This window comes from Triturus cristatus, chromosome 10, assembly GCF_964204655.1.
Source record: "Triturus cristatus chromosome 10, aTriCri1.1, whole genome shotgun sequence".
NCBI classification, from domain to species: domain Eukaryota; kingdom Metazoa; phylum Chordata; class Amphibia; order Caudata; family Salamandridae; genus Triturus; species Triturus cristatus.
In genome coordinates this window covers 898,062,997-898,087,499 of record NC_140593.1, presented here as the reverse complement: position 1 = coordinate 898,087,499, position 24,503 = coordinate 898,062,997, and the positions used below count along the sequence as shown (strand labels likewise).

Here is a 24,503-nt window from a genome sequence, read left to right as displayed (position 1 = left end):
TCAACAGTAACCTTATCGATGCGGGACTCCAGGGAGGCTTTTGTTTGTTCCAGTGTGGAGCCAATCCGCTCCACCGCAGCAAGCACCGTGTCCAACTTTGCTGCCAGTACCTCTGTTTGTGAAGCAGCGGCCCCCCCACTGTTCTCTGCATCAGGGCCCGAGGTCGCAGCCAGCGTCTGGCCGTCCCGCGATGCGTTCCGCAGTCGGCCCATGACCAGTTGCTGCGCTGTAGGCATCCGCCGGGGGGTCGTGTCGTCAGGCAGCTGAACCAGCCCCAAGTGTTGCCGTCCGCCCCCACTGCAGGTGGTCGACACTGCCGGTTGCCTACCTGCTCTGGGATCCAGGAGTTAGAAGAGAACGCCAAAATCTTCACTGGCCACGTCACCGACACACACCAGGAGATCTCTGTTCTCTGCTGTTCTTGGGCTCCACGGGACCACAACAATGGCCATACACTATTCCCCTTTGCTGTGTCCGGGTCCTTTCGAGACTTCCCCCATTGCCACCCCATCCCCCCCCCCCCCCCCCCGTCCAGGCATTAGCTTCTCTCGAGGACTGGGGCTGACTCGCGTCTATCACCAGATCTCTCAGAGGTTGCAGCTGCGCTCTCGCCCGCTACTGGGCAGCACTACGGTGTCGCCAGTATGTCTTCTGCGCCAGTACACCCTAAACAGTCTCCAAGCGCCCACGGTGCCAGGCCTTCACTCTAGGCGGCCGCCGTCCCCTATGCTCTGTGCACCTAGTTGCGCGCTGGGGGCCACATCGTCTCCCTTAAGTGTCAATGTCTGTTATGGGTGTTAGGGGCCAGACTTTTCCCCTTGCCAGTGTCCATCCGGGCACCCTTGTCCCCACCTCCGCTGTTTGTCCAGTGCAGCGCTACTGTGCTCAACAGTCGCTCCTCAATTCTCGGGGAGCCCACTCCCCAGCATCATGGCAACGTGTCGCCACACTCCAGATCTATCAGTCTCTAACGGCATATGGAGGACTGCAACCAGATCTCCGCAGCAGCCTCACCTTCCCCTTCTGCTCCGGTGTGCCCCTCAGAGGGATCCGCCGATCGATGCACGGACCAGACACTCCCCGGGGAACCTCTGGCACCTGGGTTGAGGCTCCGCCGAACCTCCCGATTCTGTGGTGGAGTCCGTCTCGCGTGGCCGTCTGTCTCGCGGCGCCAATGGAAGGCCACAGCCGAGTCCGCCGTGGGCCGGAACGCGCTGGGGGCAGCTCACCCCGTCCGATCAGCCCTTTTCATACGCCTCATCGCCAGCCAGCCGTTGCTGTCATCTCCCATCCAAGGCACCTTGGGCAGGCGCTCCAGCAGCGCCCCGACTCCGGCGGTGTAGGCACCGCGGCCTGGGGCCCTCGTGGCAAGCCACGGGCTAAAGTAGCGGACGTGGCCGGCCGCCGCTCATTCATGCTGTCGCGTCTGCCGGCTGCAGCTGTCACTCAGCGGCACTGAGTCCCCCAATCGCTGTTCCTGCCAATCTGTGCACCGCTGCGTCGGGGGGGGGGGGGGGGGGGCGCTCTCGGGCTTCACCCCCGCCAACGGCGGATGCCTGAAAGGGAGCCCAGCCAGGAGAAGTGCCAGGATAACGGCCCCTATCTGCTGGAGCTTCACTCGATCGCGGCCATCATGTCTGCGCGCCAAGGCACGCCCCCCTACCTTTTACTCACTCATGGCACAAATATGTCATCCTAATCAAATTACTTCTATGAAATATTGAATAGGAGACTGGAAAAAATGTCCACTAATCATCTGGCCACAGAAAGATAACCGTTTGCTACATGGAGTTTGGATGCTTTTCACACTTCAGCCCAGAAGCGAGATAGTGCAGGAGCATGACTTGCAGCTGCCTTGGAGTTTCTGAGAGATTGTGTTAAATGTCTAGGCTCATGAAAGAGCCTATTGATTGTGTTGCGAACTATGTCTAACTGGTTTTGTTTTTAATTTAGCTGCAGAAGGGATTGAGCTAGAATGAGCAAACTGAATGTCTTGAGTCTCCTCCGTCAAGCTTGGCTAAAATGGTTGAATTGAATGTTGATTTATTCTCACACCACCTGTAAAAGGGCTAAAATCTTCATCTCCCAAATTCCCCTAGGCTAGATAATGGGTTTAGAGTTGGGAGTTTGTACCTCTCTTCAGGCACTTTCAGATAGATTATTTTGAAGGTACGTGCTTGAGTCATAATAGTGTAAAAATTCCTCAGTGTGAATAGGTGTTTTTTTAAGTTAAGATAAACAGGGCCACAAAAATTACATTATTCACGTCACATTAACCTACCCCCATCCTCAGAGTTTATAGGTTATTTCTACAAAGAACAATCTGTGTGTCTTGCAATATCCATTCAAGGAATTGAAAGATTCAGAATGCTGTCAAATCATACCATTTCTTATGCTATCTGGGTCTTAATAATGCACAATTGTATCTGCACAGTATTGACTGAAATGTCTAAGTGTTTGGTTTTAGTTAATGTTGCAGTGTTCGAACTTGTGATTGGGATATCATGCTGAGCTAGGATAAAATGTTTACATTCTGAGGCAAGATGGAGGCATTGCACATTGAATATTGTCCGCGAATATGCACCAGATTGCACAAATCTAAAGAACACAAGCAGTCGAAAGAAAGTGCTGAAGTAATGACGCATACTTTGCTTCTCTGGCAAGTTGAGAAGCAACAAGTTATTCAGATGAAATAGGAGTATATTGACGTACAATGACTTTCGTGGGTGCTTCATGAGGTTCTCAAAGTCAAATAGAGATATTAAAGCTGTGAACACTCATTGATGCCCAAATACACACGCACCTCCGCTGCAACCCCTGAGGCACGTCCCACACCATTGTTTAGTGCGGAGGTCCAACCTCCTCATCAAAGGCATTGGCGTCTTTGACAAAGCAGCTGTCATGAGACAGGTCATTCAGTGAGTTAAAACAAAAAAATTTATTGTGGGATTACCATAGCATTACATTAACAGCTTGAGCAGAGGAGACTTAGTCCATTGAACATTACAACATACATTTGCGTACATACAATTCCTCACTGTGTGCTATGAAGCTAGTAACAAGGCACGTCAATACGGGGTTGCATATCCCTATTTTTCCTGTTTACAACTGAACTATATTTACATTTTGCCATTAGCATATAAAACATCAAACTTCACTAAAACATAAGGGCATAGTAGGACTAGGCAGCAATTAATTTGACAAGCTGTAGTATATCAGTTAGTGCTGTATGGATTGGTGGCACAGCAGTTCGTTTCAGGGCAATGTGTCATCTCATAAATGAAATATATATCCTGTTGGGTGACTGATGGTGTGCTAGGCCCCCCTTTGTTATGACTCACTAATGGGGGCTGATATGTCAGAGGCACCCTCTGTGGATAAAAGTCTCACATGTCCTGTAGCTCACCTAGGTTGTTACCCCCTACGCTATTAATATGTTGTTGGGTAGATTGAGGTAGCATTTTCATCTCGGGTCCTCGCAGTCTGGGAGCCAGAGTGTGAGTAGGAGCCCATTTCCCCTTCTACTTGGTTCTGGGGTTGTAGTTCAGTTAGTAGTAGCCCCCATGTTTCCAAGTTATGCTCGGCTTTCTCGTCAGTTCGATCTATCCGCAGTCTCTCCTCAGCCACCCCCATTCCCTAATATTTGCCATCCACCTTTATACCGTAAGCGGGGCGGCCTGCATCCAGTGTATCGCAACACGCCTTCTAGCAAGTACCAGCCCTGTGTTGCATTTTATTAGTCATCTTTGGGGTTGGGAGTACGCCCAACAGGCAGTGTTTAATGGTGCTCTCAACTGTGAGACCTGTCGCTTCTCTGAGCCACTCCATTATCCCCCCTCCAATATTGCTGAAGCTGAGGACAATACCACGTCATGTGTAATAAGGTAGCCAGTTCCACACCGCAACGAGGGCACTCTTCAGAGCACACTGTAATGATTCATGCCAGTCGTTGGGGTGTCATGTTTGTGCGGTGCAGATAGTTGAATTGTATGAGCTTGAAACAGGCATTGTTGGCTACATCTCGTACTTGCTCAAATGCTCTCTTCCACTCACTATCCGCGAGCGGCGTTGGCACATCCATTGACGATCTATCCCTGACCTGCGCAACATCTACTTGCCGATCATCCTTGAGAGCCTGGTACAGAATTGATATTACGCCCCTATGCTGTCAACGTGTGTGATTCTGCTGGTTCCTCTGGAAATGTTCCATATCTCCCGTATGGTGCGTGAAATCTTTGTGTACTGCAGATACTGGCCATCCGGGAGGTCAAAACACTCCTGCTCCTCCCCAAATGTGAGGAAGGTTTCATTGCAGTATAGGTCGCCAGGTCCATGACCTGTTGGATCTGGCAATAGCCACGCAACCATCACAATGGCAGGGCTCGCGCATAAGGCGCTTTATGCATTACTAATGTGAACACCCTTTCTCAGGCCCTTTCTACCTGTCTCACCACAAACAGGCAGTGAGATGGCATTTGAGCTCCTGTCATGAGGCACTAAGGTAGATCATCTTCTCGTACCCAATCCGCCAGGAGTTCCATCTCCACATTAGGGACCTCTGCACACCAAAGCGCAGCGTACTGGAGGAGGGATGCCATGTAGTACAGTTTTAGGCCATGCCACCAAGACGTTAATGATCCTAAAGGTGCGTTGAGCATATAGATAGCTTTACTTAGCTCAGTAGTTTCTTGAGCAAAAACCTCTCTACCAGAGCCAACAAAAGGACTGTCCCTGTGGAATGCATCACAAATGTATTCAGACATGGTACCTGAATGGTGCCTTAGTACGTAATGTAAATGACCATTATGTTTTAAATTATACCAGTAGAAATTCGCAAAAGGAAAGCTTTACTTATAAATCTAGAAGGACCATTTTAGAGTGTAAAACGCTCATTCTGAAAGTAATGGAGGGAATTTGGTACTTGTAAAACACCTAACTTACATTGCTTTTTAGGTCTCGCCTGACCCAGCGCATGCGCTGGTCTGGCGAGACTTATTGAGAGGGCTCCAAAAAGTGCCACCAGGCCAGCCTAGAGCTACAGTGCATGTGCGCGGGCACACGTGATGCGTTTGACCGCGATTACTTTCACTTTCACAGCCGCTTTGATGTTTGATCGCGATCACTTTTGCAGCCGCTTGGCATAGCCAATAGGTCTCGCTTTTGGGACCTTATAAGTATTTAGTTATGCAACTGTTGCATGGCTAAACACTTATAAGGTCCCAAAGGCGAGACCTATTGGCTATGCCAATGCTTGTTAAATAATGGAAGCAGCACAGGCCTTGGAAGACAGTGTATTAAAGAACGTTTTCAACGAGAAACTATCCTGTGACGAAAAAGAATTCTATTGGGGGCATGTCTTTGAAACCTGTGGCAAACCTATAATCTGTATTTATACATGGTGGAGTTCTATAAAATCCTTGGTCTGAAACAGTTCGTGTTTGACCAGAAGCGGACTTCTTTAAAGCATCTATTATGTTGAGTCCTCTGTCATGTTGCAGTAGCCAATGAACCATCCTTTTGGCATCCTTGTATCCAATGTAATAAAGCTTCCGGGGAGTCTGCAATAATTTGATAGATAAAGATATATATTCATGTGGTACTTTGCCGTACCTTCTGAAAGATAATTTCCCACTGCAATGAACCAGGGTCGGACTGGGACAGAAAATAGGTCCTGGCACCAAAATAAAACCGACTCCTTTTAGGTAATCCAATAACTAACAAGCATTTGCAATGCAATAGGTCTCGCATTTACGCGAGTTTAAGCTACTGGCATTGTAAATGACAATGCCTTTTATTTATGTTTTAAAAACCAAAACATAAATAAAAGGCATTGTTATTTACAATGCCAATAGGTCAAACTACGTAAATGCGAGACTTATTGCATTACAAATGCTTGTTTTGATTGTGGCCATACTGTGTCCTTTTTGGAAGTGTATCGAACCATACTGCATTCTACTGTCGTGTTAATTCCTTTTTTATACGAATTTTCATCACTGTGAATAGGTGCACATTAGCACATACATGTTAAAAGGCTATGTTTTAGATGCATGCTTTTACCATAGAAAGGTCGAACCAATCTTTAGTAGATGGGTTATGTAAAAAACTGAATCAATACGGTTTTAGACCTCGTGTCTCTGCGCCGCCTGTAATTTTCGTTGGTGAGCGTCGTTTGTTGTCCGTGTTTGTTAAACATAGTTTGTGGATTGCACCAGTGTCCTTAGCCCCTCCTGGTTGCCATCCTGTCCACTTTAGGCCACGCCCACCTGGAATGGATGTTTTACCTGTGGCGGGAGACAGTGGGTTTTGAATTAACTTTCAGCTTTTTTTTTTTTTTTTTTACTATTGCATGCGTCTTGCGTGTAGGATGCATTTCCTTCTATTGTTCATGTTTACCTTAATCTATTATCGGCGCGTGGGGCTTGTGGCGTTTTTGTTTTTAAGATTGCGTGTGTAGGCTTACCAAACCGCTTGTAACTTTACCTCACACGAAAAACAATCTTCCTTTACGTCCTACTTTTTCAAATTCTTATTTAATCATTGACCTTTCATTTATTTTCATAATTAATTAATGAATATTAATTGTCATCGCCGTTTCCCTTGTGTGCCGTTGCTCTGCGGTCTTCTTTGAAATGTGTGCTGTTCGTGTGGCTCCCGCCTTCTCCTCTCCTGTGAAGTCGGGTGTGTACTTCTGTTTCGCTATACCTGCTCCATAATGCGCTGCTGTTTGTTCCCTTGGCGTCAGTATTTCTCGGCCCCTTTTCTAGGATTTTCTTCCTCACTTTCTGGTCACAGCTGCCCTCTGATGGGCCCTTCGATAATATCAAAACTGTTTTCAAACACAAGCCCACACAGGCCCTGTAAGTTGTTTGGAGACTGGAGGGGGTTCAGGCCGACGCGACGTATATGCTCCATGCCCACTGTGCAAACAGATGGGACCCCTTTTAACCCCTTCCCCGCTCATGACGGAGCCGCTCCGTCATGAGCCACGGTTGCCGTGTGCTCATGACGGAACGGTTCCGTCATGTCACGGCCGTTGGCGGCCGCTCCGCCTACGCGGCGCTGTTTCCCCGCCTGTGCGGGGGGACAACGCAAATGGGCGGAGTCATGACGGAACCGTTCCGTCATGAGCACAGCTCAACCGTGGCTCATGACGGAGCGGCTCCGTCATGAGCACAGCGCCGCCGCGCTGCCCCCCCGCACCCCCCCGCGCCGCGGCGGAATTCCCGCCGCGGCGAAGGGGTTAAGGATGCAGGGGCACCCCAAACCACTCAGAGGCCTTGATTGACACCTAACTAAACTACGGAGGAGTGAAATTAGGGAACTGCTGTGTGTAAACTAATGACGATTGTGGGCAACTGGGCGTGTACCCGCCACCACGGACGGAGCCTCTTCTGGGGTCAAAGGTCAGCTCGCCCACCTTTAATCACTGGTCCCTCTCATCTCCACTCTCAAACTCGGATTAGTAGTTGGGTCCCTTCCATCCAACCCATCACCTCTTGCGCGTCCTAGGCTTTTATATCAGAGCGCCGCCGTGCTGCAAAGATTTCTAGTTCTCCAGTGTTTGGTATGAATAGTTTTCTCAAGCCTCTTTTTATGACTTCATTGAGATGACGCAACTGCAGTACAGCGTTTGTCAAGAGAGAAACAAAACTACAGTTTGGGTTGTTTCCGGGAAAGCTATGTTGTTTGATTTGCGTTTGCACAGATTTCTTTTTTAATTCGCATTAAGGCTTTTAAGATTGTTGTGCAGCTTGGAGATCGGGAGATACTGAGAAATTGTGCAAACAGAAGCTACTGGCCAGGATAGATTAGTCCTTTTAATTAAGGATAGAAACGATGTTGACACCGTCTGTGGCGCTTAACAGGAACCAAGGGGGAAACTCCTGCTGACTATTTATTAAATGTTTTGCAGTGGAATAATTCATTTTGTATATGTTTAAAAAAAAAAAGACGGGGATTTCCACTATTTCATATAAGAGCAAATTGAAACTAGCAGTCGCTAAAAGAAAGTGAATGTGTAGATATAACTATACATATATATTTATATATATCCGCATATCTATGCAAATATATATACATATATCCGCATATATATGCAAATATATATACATGCATATATACTTACAAATGTATATTAATACATATGTATGCATACATAAATATTTACACATATATATGCTAATAAATATATATTTGCATACATATATGCAGATGTGTACATACATATGTATGTATATATATGTGTATATATTATGCATACATATATGCATATATATATACATAGATCTATGCATATATATTTCCAAATATAAATGCATACATATATATGCTTAGAAAAATATATATACACACATATATGCATATATATACATCAAAAACATACACTAATAAATACAAAACTAAAAAAACGATACCATTTACAAAACAAATTACTTTAACAAAGGCGAGACCTATTGCATTTCCAATGCTTGTTCTTCTTAAGTTGAGTTCAGGCCTCCTGTATGCCTTTTTGCCCATACCACTTCTGCCCAGAGTTCTCAAGAAGATTGGGAATGACCAGGCAACGCATCCTTGTGACTCCAGTCTGGGCTCAGAGCTTAGTATTCTGGGCTGTTGAGCATGGCCATCATTCCTCCCATCAGGCTGCCTCTTCGGTAGGATCTTCTGTCACAGCATCAGGGGAGGGTTCTCCACCCAAACCTCTCAATGCTCCGTCATACGTGGAGATTGAGCAGCGACAGTTGACAGTGTTCAACCTTCTGCCCAACGTCTGCACTGTTTTCTTGGGAGCAAGGCGTCCCTCCACTAAGACTGTATACGCCTGCCGTTAGGGCAAGTTTGTGGCATGATGTGCAGAGAAACAGGTTGACACTTTTTCTGCCCCCCTCTCTCAGGTCCTTCTCTTTGTCTTTTCTGTTGCCCAGCAGGACTCTCCACTGGGCACTCTAAAGGGCGACCTTTCGCCCACATCAGGCTTTCTGCGTTTGCCTGATCAGTCATCCCTCTTCAAATCCCCTGTTAGTATATAGGTTCTTGAAAGGTTTGCAACACGTTTTCACCTTTGCCCTTCATCATGCCTTAGTGGGACCTTAATCTGGCTCAGCTATTCTGATGTGCGCTCCCTTTGAGCCATTGCACAATAGTCCTCTCAGGCTCCTTACCATCAAGGCAGCCATTCTTAGTGGCCATAGCATCAATCCAGAGAGTCAATGAGCTTCAGGCTTTGTCATCCAAGCCTCTGTACCTAAACATCTACCAAGACAAGGTGGTTCTTCTCACTAGAGCTTCCTTTCTGCCAAAAGTTGTCACTCCCTTTCATGTGGGCCAGTCCCCCATGCTGCCTACTTTTTACGTCCCTCCACGTCACTCCAAGGAAAGACCAACTTCACCATCTAGATCCAAAAAGAGCATTGTTCTACCTTGACTGCACAAAAGAGTTTTGGATGGATGGCCAACCATTCGTGGGGAATGTTAGAGTGAAAAAGGGAAAGGCTGTGCAGAAACGGACCATCTCCCAATGGATTGTGCTCTGCATTCAAATCTGCTAAGCATTTGCCAAGAAGCAACCCCCGGAGGGATTACATGCTCATCCAACTAGAGCCAAGGTTGCGACCACTGGGTTAGCTTGCGGAGTCCCGGTCCTGGATATCTGCCCGGCAGCGACCTGAACCTCTCTGCACATGTTCATAAGTCATTGCTGTCTGGAGAGTCGGGTCCATTGGGGCATGTATTTTGCCAGTTCGGACCTGCAAGTCTTTTTTGGTGTACAATTGGTTTGCATATCCATCTCTGTAGAGGTATTGCTTGGGTATTTGTTCTAAAGTAAGGAGTCTAGGGCTACAAGTCATCAGAGGAACCCGTTAGTTACCTTCAGTAACGTCTTATCTGGTAGAGACCCCCCCCATCCTCCCCTCTCTGCAAACGGATTTCTAAGGACTGGGGTTCCCCTTTCAGGGTCCTAGTTTTCCACACCAGTAGTCAGTGTTCTTCATGACTGCGCGACCCTGGTGTTGGAAAGTCAGAAAAAGAAACTGAGCGCGCTGGGGTGGCCCTATATTGGCACTGCGCACATAATTTCCAGGGCCGACGGCGCCACATGGAGCGGTATGACGCCACCTAACTGTGCGCAGTGGTACTGCTCACGAAAAGATTTCCGGATCCAGTCTGACACCTGGGGAAATTCTAAGGTAAGGAATCTGTGGCCACATAGTCTCTACCATAAAAGGCGTTACTGAAGGTAAATAACGTGTTCTTCAATAGTGAATCCTATTTTTGTCCCAGTCCATCTTTTCAACCATTCGTTCAAGTTAACTTACAAATCCCCTTCCCCTAGCACTAAACATTATACCTTTCATATAATCTGATTATGATACTGCCGAACCTAATGGCCAGCCTAAGCTAAACTGTGGATAACCATGTGTCCTTAGCATAGCAAAGCAAGCTGCAAAGTCCAATCCATCCATAAATACTCTCTAGAATATTCCTTCCAGTTTTATTTCTTGTTACTCAAACTGATCACTCGAGACAGAGACTGACACTCATGTGCTCAACACACCAATAAAGCCTTATAGCTTATAAAAACATGCCAACTCGGCACTAGTCTCACAGCACATAAACATTTGTCTTGGAACCACTTGTGTAAAGGTATGTTAAACCAGGCCATCCCCCACACAGCATAGCTATTTAACTGTCTAGCCATGCTAGTCTTAAATATAAAACACATATACATACGTAGTACAATGGCCACCCATGTACCAAGTGGAACAAAAAGGACAATATCCTTTGACACACCCCTGACCGATTTTGCAAAAAGTATTTATTGCTCAACCCGCAAATCATTTCGCCGCTCTCTTCTTGCATGTTGATTCCAAGAATATTTTCTCACGATTACTAAAACTAATAGTTCCCATTTCTTATATACAGTAAATTTGGAATCATCATCCGCAGCTGAGGCCATTTCAGGAAGTATCACTGCACCGCCCAGCAAAGAGCTCCCACCAAGTCCAGAGAAGAAAGCGAAGGTATGTGACGCTTGCTTTGAGGGGGATTTACTATCTGTGCTGCTTTGCTGATTTGCTTTTTGTTAGATTTTCATCATTGCTTATTTCTTTCATGTGAGAGAATTCTGTTTTCTGAGTTGAGTAGCCCCCAAAGCATAGTATATTATGGAAGTGCCCCTCAAACAGACCAAGGCACTTCTTATAGACTTTTGACTGAAGCGTTCAATGGTTTTTATGCTTTCTATTAGGAGAACACGTTTGAATTGTTGCTAATACAGATTGTAAGAAATACATTTGGCTGCATTAAAATCCTATAATTAGAGAACTGACAATGTCCACTAAATTGAGATATTATGGTAGTCCATAGTACCAGTGGTCCATGTAGCTCCCCCAAAAATTAATTTATTGAATTCACAGATTTGTAATTTAGAACACTATACATTCTGTGAACATATTGCATTGTCCTGTCTGTTTTCGTTGTGGTGTTCTATTCGAGAAACACTCAAATTAAGAATTTGCTCTGCATTTTGTAAGTAATTGTAAAAGAAATTCTACCTGCATATAAATTATGTAGCATGTCAAATTCAGTTTCACATTATGAAACTGGCTTTTCTTTGCAGGTAAAAGTACACAGGAGACTAAGCCACCTTTCGGCCTAACTCATGAGCAAACTATACCTTCTGGTTAGAAGAATAGGTGGGAGGACTGTTAATTAAGAGCGTTCCACATGCTGGCGAAACTTATACATCTGCCTCACTCTCACATGCCCTTGTGGTGAGGATATCTTGTACGTCCTAGTGCACCAACACAACAAGGTTGTGTTCCTATATGTAAATATCCCACATTAGGGCATTTCAACATACAAGTTTGCGGTCCTGAAATCCTCTTTAGTTACTAGAAAACAATCACACTTTTTTTTTTTTTTTTATCCTTTTCTGAGATGTTATTGAAACTGCTTCCTTTCCATCCTTTGTAGATTTCAAGGAGCATGTGAAAAGATGTTGTCTAAATCTCTCCCCAAGCCAATGCCCCACTGTGTTCTCAGAAGCCTCCTAAATGTATGTCCTGAATGGCATCAATACTTTTGATTCTTCCATTTTAGGAGTGCAAAGGTTTTGGTGGCTAGTCTTCTCTATAAAGAATTGCATAGATCTGGGCTCCTTTTGAGATGCATTCAATGTTTTTGACCTTAGCAGATTACAAATGTTGTTGCGGTCTCCTCGATTCTTATATTATGCAGGTCATGAAAAGGTGGTTAATGTTGCTTTTGATTGCAAGGTATTATGAAAACATCCTCTGGTTAGTGAAATAATGTAGTGGTGTAGACTCACTTGAGATCTGAAGAGAGCCTGCTAGTGATTTGATGCTAGAAGCGAGTTACTGTAGTTGACTCATATGATCTTTGTGCTGGCTGTGTTGTGCTTAAAGCCATGTTTTTGCCAGATTGTGTTCACTAATCTTAAGGGAAGGCCATTTATACATTTCTTTCACATTTTCCTTCTTCTAACCCCCATCCTCCACTCTAGCCCTCCTAATCCCTGTGCACCTCACTTAATCTGGCCACCCTAAATTTACTTACCACACTCCCTCGGGCAACTACCTTCCTCTTTAATCCCTTGTGACTGCCGTTTTCTCAGTCATCCTTACTGTGTCTTTCCTCTCCCTTATATCTTACCACATGCGTACCCTTGATTTCCTATTCTTCATATCACCTCTTTAATTGTACCACCTCATAATACTCTTCCCACATTGCCTACCACATCTGTCGCTCCTGCTGGAGCATGAAGTCTTGCCTTCAACTTTTACCTCATCCCATTGCATTTCTATTTGAAGGCATCTTAAAGACCACAGACATTGAACAAATACAAATCATTCTTATTCACTGATTCCCCTTATCTACACTTTCTCAATAATTCACAGCAATTGCTGTTTTGTGGGTGACCTCAACATCTGGTTCAACCAACCTGACCTTGCCTAAATGAAATCCATCGCAGCATAACTAGAGGACCGCCATTTCTCCCAACTTGTTCCTGTAACAACGAATGTAGCTGAATGTAGGAAGGTGGATATCTGACTATGGTTACCCCCAACTTTTTGCCTAGTGTCTAGCTGGTTTTTCGACTTAGTTGGCCTGAGATCCTGCCATTCAGGGTCTCAGGCTGTCTGCTCTCTCTTTAAAATGGACTCCATGTACCCTAGGTACATAACCAATTGGTAAGGATCACCTTATTGGACCCTGTACAGTGTACCCTAGGTACCCAGGGCATAGGTGTACCCTAGGCCTCCCAGGGGTGGCAGCATGTATTATGCCACCCCTGGTCTGGCCTTCCAATCAGACACAACTGGCTGATCACTCAGCTGGGGCAAGGTCGTGTAATCACCCCTTGCTTAGATATAGTATACCTATATCTACCCCTAAAATAGACACATGTGTACCTATCAGCCACTCCTATGGCAGGCCTTAACAATCCTGGAGGCAGAGTGCTTGGTAACATGTGAGATGGTGCTCTAGCATGAGCTGAGCCTGTCTGCAGCTTTCGGAACCATGTCCTTATAGCTGTTCTATGATATAGCCTACCATATACTCTTAAAGTGCCTTATAATCTTAAACGGTTATGGTAACTATGGTTTGGCTTTATCAAAACATGTCGTGTAAGGTGTCTAACACTTTGGAATAATACCCCCATACCATTTCTGGTGATGAGGATATTATTCCTCCCTTCTAGAGGGAGAGACATGTTAAAATCCTACTTTGCTGTTTAACTCTAACCAAAGCCTCAGCATCACAAAATGGATGCTGCTGCCACAGACACAAGTCTGACCTCCTGCTGCTGGGAGTGATCCCGGCAAGGGAGGCTTGGACAATAGGTTTCCTGCTTGGGGAGGTGCTAGCACCTCCCCAGACAGACTTTAGTGTATTGGGGCAGGGAGGGCTGAAAGGAATGAGACATGCCTGGGGCACACAAGGTGTCCCATGCATAGTCCAGTTCAAACCGGTGCTGGGGCACTCCAGCCCCAGTCCTGGCATGAAACTGGACAAAGGGAAGGGGGTGTAACCACCCCCCTCCCAGGTCCCACCCATAAGGCGTGACCTAGCAGGTAACCCAGCCCCCCAGATTAGTATAAGAGTGGTAGCTGGGCCCCAGGAGATTAGATTATCCTGAACCTGCAACTTGAACAGAAACTCTGGACCTTCGACATTCGACGAAAGAAGAAGACTGAAGAATCTCCCTTGTGGCCAAGGAGTGGCTACCCTGTGCAAACAGGCACCATCAAGAGACTACCCTTTGCTTTGCTGAAGTTCTACGAGGGACCGACTGCAGAGCCCGACCAGAGCCTTGACTTCCAGACTTCTCCGACCCTGATCCACATCCACAGCCGAGCTGAGATCCGTGGAGGCGACGAGAGACGTGGGACCGGCTACCTGGGAAAAGTGGCTAGTATCTTCCAGCGCAGCTTCTGAGGCACCCTCGAAGTTGTGCACCGGGGATTGAGAAGCCCCAACCCCAAGCACCATCTGCACCGAAGATCAGCCCCCCACACTCCACGAGTCCTGTGTGGGGCCCTTCTGCATTTCCCTGCTTGCCGCGTATGTCCGGTTGCTTGCCGTTGGCTAGTGACCTTTGTGACGACGCATCCAGAAATCTTCACTGCTGGTTTGGCTCCTCCAGACTGGCTCCCGCTTCCTTGCAAAAGAGAAGCACCCCAGACCTTCCTGGTCTGCATCAGAAGCAAGTCCTCCGTTCTTCGTGGGTTCCGCTTGCCAAGGCTTGGTGAGTCCTAGTCCAACTTCGACGCCGCCGACAGCAAGAGCCTTCGTGGGTCAGCTCGCCTCCTGGTCCTGGTCGTCCTCGACGTTCCCTGGTCCTCGTGGCTGCAGCGACAAGCTTCACCTTCACCTGCAATCTTCACGACATCGCCTGGTTCCTTCCTGGTTCCACGTGGTCACTGGCTAGTGACCTTGACTCTGTCCCTTCTGCTTGCAGGTCTCCTCTCTTCTTGATCCCAGCCTTGGGATCCACCGGACACTCTTCACTGACTGCCTGTTAGCAACTTTCCTTCAGGCATCCCTAGAAGTCCACGACGAAACCCGACGCAAGTTCACACCTATGCACCCGCAGCCCGTGGGCTAGGTAACTTGGGTACTTCGGTGCTCACAAGGGTAGTGACTATCCTAGGGTCTAGTTTCCGAGTCTCGACTCTCTAGCTGCTTCAGAAGTGTCCTTAAACTGTTAATTGCGAACAACTACTATTTCTATCGACTTTTACGCATTACGCGTGAGTGTTTCCACTCTGCACCTGAATCCCGTGGGCCTCCCACTTCCTAAATGTTGCTAGTGTAGTGTAGCCCCAGCGATTCCCTAGGCCTAGGCCTATCCTATTTCCGTGACAGTGGTCCTTATACCACTTACTTAGTATATGGTTTGCGTGGCCCCTAGGGCCTAACTGTGTTACTTACCTGTGTGACTTAATGTATGCTTAAATAAGACTGTGTTGTACTTACCTCTAATCTCAAAGAGTGCTGAGGGTTTGACTAGAATAAATACACTTTATTTTATATATATATATCTGTTGTGGTGTCCTTTCATTTGGTATTCAAGGGATTATATATGGTATCACAGCTGGCTTCACATGCCATTCAGAGTTTAGCCTAAGACTGCTCTTGTCCATGCTACCACTAGGATAGCTGGTCTATAAGGTTGACTTTACAACCAATCACCATAAGGGTTGTTTGGACTGATATAAGGTGTACACTAGAACTAGTGACATCATACATCCGGCTAACTTCTCACACTGAACACTCAGACTCCAAGAATCAATCAATTAACTCGGATTTGTAGAGCGCTGCTAATCACCTGCGAGGGTATCCAGGTGCTAATTGCAGTGTGGTAACCTGTCCCAGTAACTGGAAACTTCCCCATAGTATGGATCCACATCACTACCTCTCCTTTCAGATCAACTACCACAGGAAGAGTGTACAACAAAGCCACTGACAATGGAAAAAACTCGCCTATCAGCACTTGACAGCCGTCTCTTCAAGAGCTCTCTTAACAAACAGCAAAAGTGAAGTGAAGCAGTTCTACAACGAGTTCCAAGGCTTTAATGGACAAAAAGAGAATGAAAACGTTTAAAAAACTGGAAAACAGAGCGAGGTGCACTGCAACACTGGAAGGAAAAATCAAGCTGCTGTTGGATATTCAGATCATCCTCCAGAAAGCAAAACAAAACCTCCGTTACTCCACATGGATGTCTAATGTGAAATGCTCCTCTGTTAAACTACCTCACCCTGCCTCAACCATTGATTGTGTGGCTTTTCAAGTTTACAGACATAGATGGGAGCCTTCGAGTGGCCCAAGGGCAAGACAAAACTCTCTTGTGGCCTATACACTAAAGGTCCCACAACAGTGCTGGTCTTTTCTGGAGATGAAGCAAAAACTATGTGCCATGCCAATTCAATATATGTTGCTCTTCCTTTGCTCGAGGTCATTCACTAGGACAGGGTTCTGGTCTTTGATACTCCTGAGAGCGCTTGGAGCTGGGTGGAAGAACAACCAGACTTCATTCTGGAAAGATCCTCCCCCCACGAGCTCAAGGGAGGAAAGAGATGGCCCATGTCATTGGGAGTGGCTTCCAGGGCAGAACCAGAGAAACCGAAAACTGACACCAATTTGAAGATAAACTAGCCAAAAGTTGTCATGTCCCTGCTTGGTTAAGTGCTTGCTAGGTGATGCCACGGACAATTCCTAATGGCCGCACCCTGACTTTTTCTCTCCTAGTTATGCAGGTGATAATTGTATGATATTCTTTTAACAGCCAGCACTTTAGTGGGACTTTTCACCTTCTTTGTCTTTGGATGATTGCCCACTACCCCGAGCTATATCTCTTTTTAACATGTGTTTTATTTATTAAATGATGTACGTTATGTTAGGTTGGTAATTTCTGTTTTTGTTAATGGACAACAAATGTTTCACTTTTAGAAGAGTGGGAGGGTGGCAGGACATCTTTGATTCAGATAATCCCAAGATACTTATTTGACCCCTCCTCAATTGAACTATTTATAAGACGTTGGGGGAACTCGTTACAATGGAAGGTTAACTCCTGGCACCTTTTGGACGAAAAATTGGACAAGTGTCTCCAAGAAGAACTGGACCATTTGTTTACTTGCAATAAGAGCTCAGTCATGTCAAAACCTTCCCTATGGGAGGCTATGACGGTAGTCATTAGAAAGGACATAATTTATTTTGCGACTCAACAAAAGGAAGTAAAAGTGTCTGAATGCCTGGCACTAGATCATAAGATAGCTGCACTTGAAGGGATCATTGTCCAGTCTGCTTGCAAGATCTCCAGCGGATGCCTGGAGGCCTCCAGATAATCACTGCATACTAAAATGTGAGAAAGCGCTAAAGCAGCTATGCTGGTTTCACAATACAAAATCTTCATGGCTGGAGGCAAATCTTGCAAAATGATTAATTGGTTAACGAATAGGGAGTCCGAGTCCTTATTTGTGGCCTCGGTGAGGGATCCGGACTTAGGGATGTTTGCACAAAGCAGCAAATTGCAAATGTGTTCCCAAAATACTACACCAAACTTTAGGTCAAGAGAGATGTCCCACTACTTGCATCCAACAAACTGATTATAAGGGACCTTACCCTCCTGGAGCAGTCATTTGAGGAGGGGGGGATGCATTTGATTTACCTCTTACGGATTGAGATGGCTGGGTTAATGGAGACTTGTCTGCAGGCAAAGCACTGGGCCCAAATGGATTCCCTCACAATTTATCAAGTGACAAGCCTCCAGGCTGATCCCACAGTTGTGTACTATGTTTGTGGAAGCTGTCATACGGGAATTATGTCCCAGGAATTGGGAGGGGCAACGGTGGTCATTCACAAGGCCAGTAAACCAAAGACAAAATGTGCCTCTTATAGGCCCATTTCCTTAATATCAAAGTTAAAATCTTAGTGAAAGTTTTGGCTAAACAAATAGTAGGGGTGATTAAAGCCTTAGTACACTAGGACCATAAGGGGTTAATGCCTGACAGGAGAACAGGACAATGCATACAACAACTGTAGGCGGCATTAGCCTGTTCAGAATGCATCGCAGATCCAAAGGTTCTACTCTAATGATTGAGAGAAACTCTTTGATTTGGATGCGTGGTCCTTCTCGTTTGGGGTACGCGACCGGAGGAATCTGGGTCCCAAGTTCACGGGTTACGTCCAAGTACTATATAATTCCCCATGGGCTACAGTGAGGGTGACTGGGGCCAGATTGGCACCCTTCCAGATTCAGAGATGTACGAGAGGCAAAGTTGCCCCCTTTCCCACTTATTGTTCACTTTAGTTATGGAGCATCTGGGCAAATGGGGACCGTCCGATGCACAGATCTGGGGGAGGTAATCCCACGTCTCATGCATATGTAGAGAGAAGTCTGGAGTTAAGATGAATTGGGACTCTCAACTAATGCATTTATCAGGGAATGTCAATCTTATGCCATACCAGTAGCTCAAAATTTTAAGTATGTGGGCATGTACATATTATTGGAAACTCAGATGCTGAGAATTGCAAATAACATGTGTTTGTAAAGCGCATGTTTACCCGTGGACATCTTGGTGCTGAATAAGAGATGTTTGTTACTCAACTCAGTGGTTCTCATTTTATCGACCTCAGAAGGCTGAAAGGCTGCGTGGACCCGCTGGGATATGAACCTTTGACCATGAGGTCAAATACAGGCCCCAATTGTGGATGCATTAGTCCATTAAGCCACCAAACCTTACCTCATAACCCTGCTAACAGAATGCTTGAAAAAGCAACTGAACAGATGGCACAATTTTCATCTCTCCATGTTGGATAAGTGGGGGCGATATTCAAAATCATTGCATTACCAGTTATTACATGGCCTCCAAATGTATCTGTGCATTCAACCTGGAGTCGTCTTTGTTGCCCTACAGAGGCTAATCACAAATGCCCTATGGGTGGTTAAACTCTGAGAGTGCTGTTTAATAAATGTATAGAATCGCCGTAAGATGGTCGTCTGGGGTTTGCAGATATTAAGTGCTATTATCAAACTTCACAAACTAATCCTGATCAATGACTGGCTGTATGTTGATAAAGCTGATCTAGTGGTTATATTGGAAATAGAGGATGTGGTACTTCTGTGTCTTCTGTCCTATTTGTATGGCGAAAAGGAATTCCGGTCCCTGCTCTTCATCACTTAGATACCCATTGATTGCACCAAGCATGGCAGTATAATGGGGAAGACTCCACTTTGGCACGGGTAATGGCTTCTGGCAGTGCCTCAACTGCCTGGCTTTTCTGGATGGATGAACATTGGAATATCCAGAGTGTAGTGTGTGGGGTTCTTCAAATATTAAAAACATTTAAGTAACGGCAAGAGGAATTTGGGTTACATAAATTAAATTTCTTCAAATATTTAAAAATTAGGCATGCTCTCGATACCGCCAAAGACCATCTAGTCACTGTCCCTGAATACAACCGCCTTGAATTGAAACTCTTAATCGAACGCATGGGGGAAAAAGCCCGATCTACACTGTACTGCCCTAGTTAACATCCCAGATCCAATATTACAGTTAAGGGAGAGATGTAAGACCGGCCCGGGTACCTTGGAGCAGGAGGAGGAGAAGAAATGGCTAGAAGCAAAGATTGCTGTCATAGAGGTGGGGATGCCGGCGAGGCTCCCTTTTATCTAAATTCGCTTTTCCCATCAAGTTTGCTTTACGCCAGAACAAAATCAGAAAATAAGTAAAAGCTACTCCCAAATGTTTCCTAGTTGTGAACATAATTCTAGTACTTTTTCCCATGTGGTGTAAAGATATCCAGCGCTTTAAGCATATTTGCACAGAATAAACAGTGCCCTAGTTCAGTTGGTTGGGGGTCAAATCCCATGTAGCCTTAAGGTGGCACTATTGGGGATAACTTCTGAGCGGTATGTGGCTGGCCACAGCAAAAGCTGGTAGTCTTGGGCTTCATGGTCTCCCAAAGGGGAATTGTCTGTACGTGGTAGGTGCTGGCAGCTCCATCTTTGCATGACTGGTTCAGAACCATTGATTTTTGTGCTGCTGTCAACAAGAGTATACAAGGCAAGAGGATGTCCCAAGAAACATGGTATAATACGAGGCAAGTGGCTGAATGGTCTCCATCGAGAATAGCTCTGATACAGAGTAGGTGTGAGGTCCCAAGATCAGACTAAGCTAAGGTCTCATGTCTGGCATGCATAAGAAAGGTTAATATTGGGAATGTGAATCTGGGTGAAAATGCATGTTCTATCCTGCTTTTTGATTTTGGTATTTTGTTGTTCTGATGAAAATGCGAATAACATTTTTTTAATAAAAACAGGACAATCATTGGGTTGAAGATTTATAATGCTTGGCATTTGCATCGTTACCAAGCCCCAGCACTGGTAGTAAGCCATGTACTTAAAAGAAGTTCTTATTACTTAAAATCGAATACAGGTTTGAAATGCAGTCTCCTGTACTAGCTGTCTGATGCTGACGTTTTGTGTTTCCAGAGCTGCTTGCAGGAACTTTACTCAATCAGATAATGTCCCCGTCCCTCTACGTTGGGTGATCCCTTTTTGACAGACCAATCATATCTCTCAGAGGAATTCTAGGAAGCCCTAGGATTCAGCACCCAGAGAAAGGTGGAAGATTTTAGTGGTGTTATTTAAATATCTCTGGCAAGTTGCTCCCTTTCCTTACAAATATTTCACTTCTGCAGTCAATATGCCATTAAGTATCTCTGATGTTTAAACAATATTGACAGTGTTCCCCTTTAATTCCATCCTAGAGCAGAAAGGGAAACAAAGATGGGAATTGCCAATGCTTGTTTTACAGAGGTAGAAGTAGCCAGTGCAGTATAAAGAAATATTCAGCTTGTGTTCTTTGAAATTGGTCTGTTTTTGTTTTTTGATTCCTAGTGCTGCACTATAGAAGCAATAATTGTTATCTTACCCCTTCTCTTTCCTGTTTTTGCTACTTAATTCAGAAAACAGAATATTCCTTTTTCAGTTGCCCGAGAACATATTCTGCGATTTCAGTTGCATTCAAATGTTATTTCTTTTCTTTTTGTTGTGTGCGTTTCTTTCCGTTGTGTGTGCCTGTGCGTTCTTGGGTGTTGCTTGTGGATAATTAAAGGCTTCAGCAGTCGCTGCCTCAGCCAAGCCTGCAGCTGCCAAAGGCAGGCCAGCCTCCACCACGACCCCCAAGCAATCTACGCCTCCCCCAGACAAAAAAACAAGTAGCCTTGCTCCAGTTGCTTCTTCCACTCCCAAACGGCCTGCGTCCAGCTGTGCACGAACCTCCAACTTAACACCCAAGGATTATACCACGCCTCGGTCTGCCACCGTCTCGCCCAAGGATATGAAACCAAAGGTAAGAGTAGTGTTTGTCCATTATCAGACAATTGCTCAAACTGACAAATTAGCTTTTGCACTCCACAACGTAGAGCACGCAGCTACATTGATAAATCTGAATTTTATAGCTATTCCATTTTGTGGCATTAAAGAGATGAAAGGGTAGTGTGGGTACGGCTTTGATTTGTGAATAGGCCTTGGTCGATTGCCCCTGAAGAATAATGGACATGTGCTGATATATTAATTGCAGTGTTTGGTAAAAATTTGGGAATATGTAGTCGAAACAGAAATATGCATACTGTGACAAGTACAATACAATGCAACAGTTTTTGATGTCAATCAAGCAGGTGCAAGCTGATCTGGTGCATAACAAATTGAGCTATCTTGTAAAGGTAAAGAACCCAGCAAGACACCAAGTAATGACTCTCCTTCCTAAGCCAAATATTGATCATGTAACTGCTCTCAAATCTAATCTACTTCCTTGGGTAAATCCTAGGACTCTTTAAAGTAATCATAGAACCAAAATATGATATGAAGTATGTCCAAGGCATACTCTGCATAGGACCTTCCATTTGCCACACCACACTGCCCTACCTCAATTTCTGGCTTTACCTCCCTAAGATGGGCCAGTCAACATGCAGCTTTGAGGAATGCAAGTTGGTTGTGTCAGTCACTAGTGAATGCCCACCATGGAAAAACTCTAATTGAAGTGTGGTAAGTAAAGCATTATTCTTCAGTGTGGTTTATTTCTGGTTGATCGAAGCTCTTGAATAACAGGTTTTGCAGTACCCATCACAGATGGATGCTGTAGGTGTAGTAGACGTGGAACATAGGGCCACAGTCTGCTGAAGCCACGTGGAGGCCGGATAGCAAGCCCCTGAGTTGTCAACATATGTCAGGTTTCATTCATGCTAATTAAGTGACTTTGTCCTTTTCTGTATGAGCCCTTCTATCTTGTGGGAAGTGGTTACTCGAATCACATCATTTAAAAGTATACTCAATTAGCTGAGCAATGTCAGAGGTAATTCTTTAAACCACGGATCCTGGCCAGCAGAGAAGTTATTCTCAATTACATTCAAATTTCGTTGTCTCCATTAAGATGAAAAAGCCCATCACATTACATTTATGATGTTTACTTCTGCGGAGGTCAGAAACCTCTCCAAATAAAGAGGTATGAGTCAATTGAAAATCTGGCACAGAGTAAAAATATCTGAATATAAAATAGGTTTAATGAAGCATGCAATTTACTTATTGTACTCTCTGATCAGTTTCAGTAAAGAAAATTGTATTCATAGTAGGAATGAATTATGTGGCCTAGGTTTATTTGATAAATATCTTTATTGGGAATAGAATCAGACTCTGATCCCAGCTTAAAGCTGGTTCTTCGATGTCCGGTTTTGATTTCGGAGTTAAGTATTTTTCAGTAGCCCACAGAGAGCAGACAAGTAGTCTCCAGGAAGGGCAAACTCCAGCGGAAAACTAAATGCATTTGCTGTCAAGTTCTTTGATTGAGATAATTAATCAAGCTAGTATATCAACCACTGTACAGGTAAAGGGTATCCAGCCAATTGCACCAAGCTGACACTCCCAACTCCTTCCACTCAAGTGTCTGGCAGAGTTCTTTTTGATAACTTTTGCTCCTTGTTTACCTTACTAGAAAGATTAAGCTGTTCATAGTCTACTCACTCTGAAACAACTAAGCACTGCTCCACTTATTGTCAGGGAGAACAGATTTGTTTTTCTGAAACTGGATGCAACGCTATTCCAGAGATGGCTAAGGTAGGTCAGGTTGTTTTATCCAGAACAGCCCTAACAAGGTTAGCATGATGATGATGGTTCAAATATTTCTTAGGTTCTGCTTCTTAAGATCTTCACTGATGGTTTTAAATCTAAAATGTTCTCACCTGTAGGCGGACACCCCTGAACACTTGAATTTCTATTTTCCCTTTATAGATATCCATTGGAGGTGAAAAACTAGCATTTCTCAAATGCAGGTAGCAGCCTTAAAGGCTACATTTTGTTATGAATTTTAACTTTATTTTGCAATATTACATAAGGCAACATTGCAGCATGAGGCCTCAAGTGAACCAAAGCTCTAAATCCTGAATTTTTTATTTTTATTTATTTTTAACAGATTTTTATATAGCGCGAAGTTGACCCGAAAGTATCGGGTTTCAGAACGCTTTACAAAGCACCAGTTGCGTTACATGAGGACACATTAATTTTTGTTAGGCACAGGGAGATCGAGTGATTTGCCCAGAATCACAGGATGTTCAGCGTCATTGCCGAGACTTGAACCCAGTTCCCCAGATTCGAGGTCGACAGCCCTAGCTGTTAGGCCAAATCCTCTCCAATGAAAGTACATGATGGAATAAATCTGCCTGATAGGCTTAATGCACACAGATGTGACAATATTAACTGTTCCTTTAAGAAACCAGTTGATTCCATATCTCAGTATGCCTTGTGCTGGCAAATGCCCAAACGATTCAATTATTTTTGTTCCAGGTCACAGAGGAGCTCATATCATTTTTTAGGTATTTGTAATCCCTATTCTGAGAGGGTTTTACCTCTGTTTTCAAAACGGTTTGCCTTCATTTGACTTTTATTTAGTCGTCTGAAAATTTTCCACCTTCATTTTTTATTTTTAATAGGGAATTGTGGAGTTATGTCTTCATTGTTTCTGAAGTGCTGCCCCTGTGGGAGGAAGAGTTCTGCCTTCGATCTACATAATTTGTTTAGTCTAACACCTTCACTTTAGATCAAAGGTTGGAAATTCTGCAGAAAGCTATCCAAAGTGGCACAAGACGTAGCTGAAGAAGAAAACGCAACTCAGGGTGACTAGATAAAGTGTCTCTTCCACTGAGACCAGACTCTATGAAGAGTCTCACAGAGGAAGAAGCCAAATCACTATCACATCTATTCAAGCCAATCTCACACCTCCAGATTGACATTGTACATTTCATCATTAAAGTTGATCCCTATTCCAGGACCGACGACAGCACAAACACAGACACCTCAATGTCATAGGAGAAATTACAAGCTGTTGGCATTAGAGCATTTGGTACTATTCCATCCAAAGTCCAGCCCTTCGCTGTCAAAACATTCTTCATCAAAACGCTGATCTCTTAGTTTGAGGTA

At 44.9% G+C, this 24,503-nt stretch overlaps 1 protein-coding gene across 50 annotated transcripts in view; it reads left to right on the top strand.

The window, feature by feature from the left end:
* Positions 1–24,503, top strand: part of MAP4 (microtubule associated protein 4) — a 1,793,677-nt gene that overhangs the window by 1,371,743 nt on the left and 397,431 nt on the right. For 47 of the 50 annotated variants that reach the window (XM_085628688.1, XM_085628664.1, XM_085628660.1 and 44 more), the window contains 2 exons: positions 10,924–11,021; positions 21,148–21,384. In XM_085628688.1, coding sequence (XP_085484814.1) covers positions 10,924–11,021; positions 21,148–21,384 — 335 coding nt within the window. The remainder of the gene's footprint in view (positions 1–10,923; positions 11,022–21,147; positions 21,385–24,503) is intronic. The other 3 variants (XM_085628676.1, XM_085628675.1, XM_085628671.1) reach the window with 1 other exon arrangement.